Source organism: Lottia gigantea (assembly GCF_000327385.1).
Source record: "Lottia gigantea unplaced genomic scaffold LOTGIsca_5278, whole genome shotgun sequence".
Classification (NCBI taxonomy): domain Eukaryota; kingdom Metazoa; phylum Mollusca; class Gastropoda; family Lottiidae; genus Lottia; species Lottia gigantea.
This window is the reverse complement of record NW_008709808.1, coordinates 7,549-8,853: the sequence shown is the minus strand read 5'-3', so window position 1 is coordinate 8,853 and position 1,305 is coordinate 7,549. Positions and strand designations below refer to the sequence as shown.

Below are 1,305 nucleotides of genomic sequence, written 5' to 3'. Positions count from 1 at the left end.
TAATTTTTCACATCATTGTTAGCGTTATTTATCACCTAAATATATATTTTTTTGGCATTTTTCATCTTGCTTTATATATCCCCAAACCCAGTTTGACTTATTTGCATAATTTGATCCCAACATTTTCACGCTAGCATATACAGTTTCCTCCTGTTACATCCGCTGTACATTCCCTTCTAACCCCAAGTTATTTTCATTATGCTCCCCAACTACAACAACCACTGGCAAGAAGCCAGAAATAGAAACACTAATCGTCAACCAAACCAATATCACGTACCCTACAACAGGCCTGTCTTCCATCGACCTCTACCACCTACCAATCGCCGACCACCAACCAACCCATCCAGCTATATCCCACCCCATCGCCGTCCTACCTACAACACAGCCTACCAATCAAGAGGTAACCATCGACCTGACCAACAACAGAAACGACTACCAGCCCACCGACGCCAACCAGTCCCCACTCATAAGGAGGAAGAACCCTTTGTGAAGGTGTTCTTCCAAGTTTTGCAGTGCCTCCATCATTTGGCAATCCTTACCCTTCAACAGCAAGGCCAACCAGCATTTACCTTCAAACGCAAAGTCTCTGAGTTGGATGGTTTTATCCGTCCAGCAATGAAAACATCAGCTGTCGACGCGAATATTAGATCCCTCAATCGGACATGGCTCTGTAAGGTTACGCAGGTCCTGATCGACCATTACCAAACCACACCACACCACACCACAGAGAAGCTGACCACCATTCGTACCAAGTCTTTATCATTACCTGCCGTCGACCGCATCGTTTCTCATGCCCTGTCCTGGGCCCGTCGCTCCTATGGGAAACGTCTCACTCAAGCTGTAATTTCCAAATTCTACCAAACAATCAACGAAACAAAAAGCAGAGTAACCATATCTCTACCAACTGAAATGGACACTACACCTGCACCATCTAGAGCTACCACGCTGCCGAACCAAACCCCTAAACGAGCCCGAAGTTCACCTACCCCTAGTCCAGCAGACATAGGTAAACGCTCTCGTAGAGAGGGCACACCCCTTCTCTTTTCACTTTCAGACTCGTCTTCCCCTTCCACACCATCTGAATCTTCACCACGTGATCCAGGATCCGCCAACCTTTCTTCCTTCTGTGCGTTTTTGGACCAGCAAACCACCCCTCAGTCTCCATCCAAGTCGAGACATGTATCCAGACCTTCCCCTCCTCGAACCAGATCCCAGTCCGTTCCCAATGCTACAATTCTAACAACTACCAAACCAGTACCAATCACACCGTCGACGACCATTATATCCGCTACCAAACCGTATTAT

The 1,305-nt window shown here is 47.0% G+C and overlaps 1 protein-coding gene across 1 annotated transcript; it reads left to right on the top strand.

The window, feature by feature from the left end:
• Positions 1-198: 198 nt before the first annotated feature.
• On the top strand, positions 199-1,006 carry LOTGIDRAFT_176865 (hypothetical protein; the record flags this gene model as incomplete). The annotated part of the gene is made up of 1 exon (XM_009062680.1): positions 199-1,006. A coding segment is annotated over one exon (808 nt), but the record flags the coding sequence as incomplete, so codon positions are not given.
• Positions 1,007-1,305: the final 299 nt, after the last annotated feature.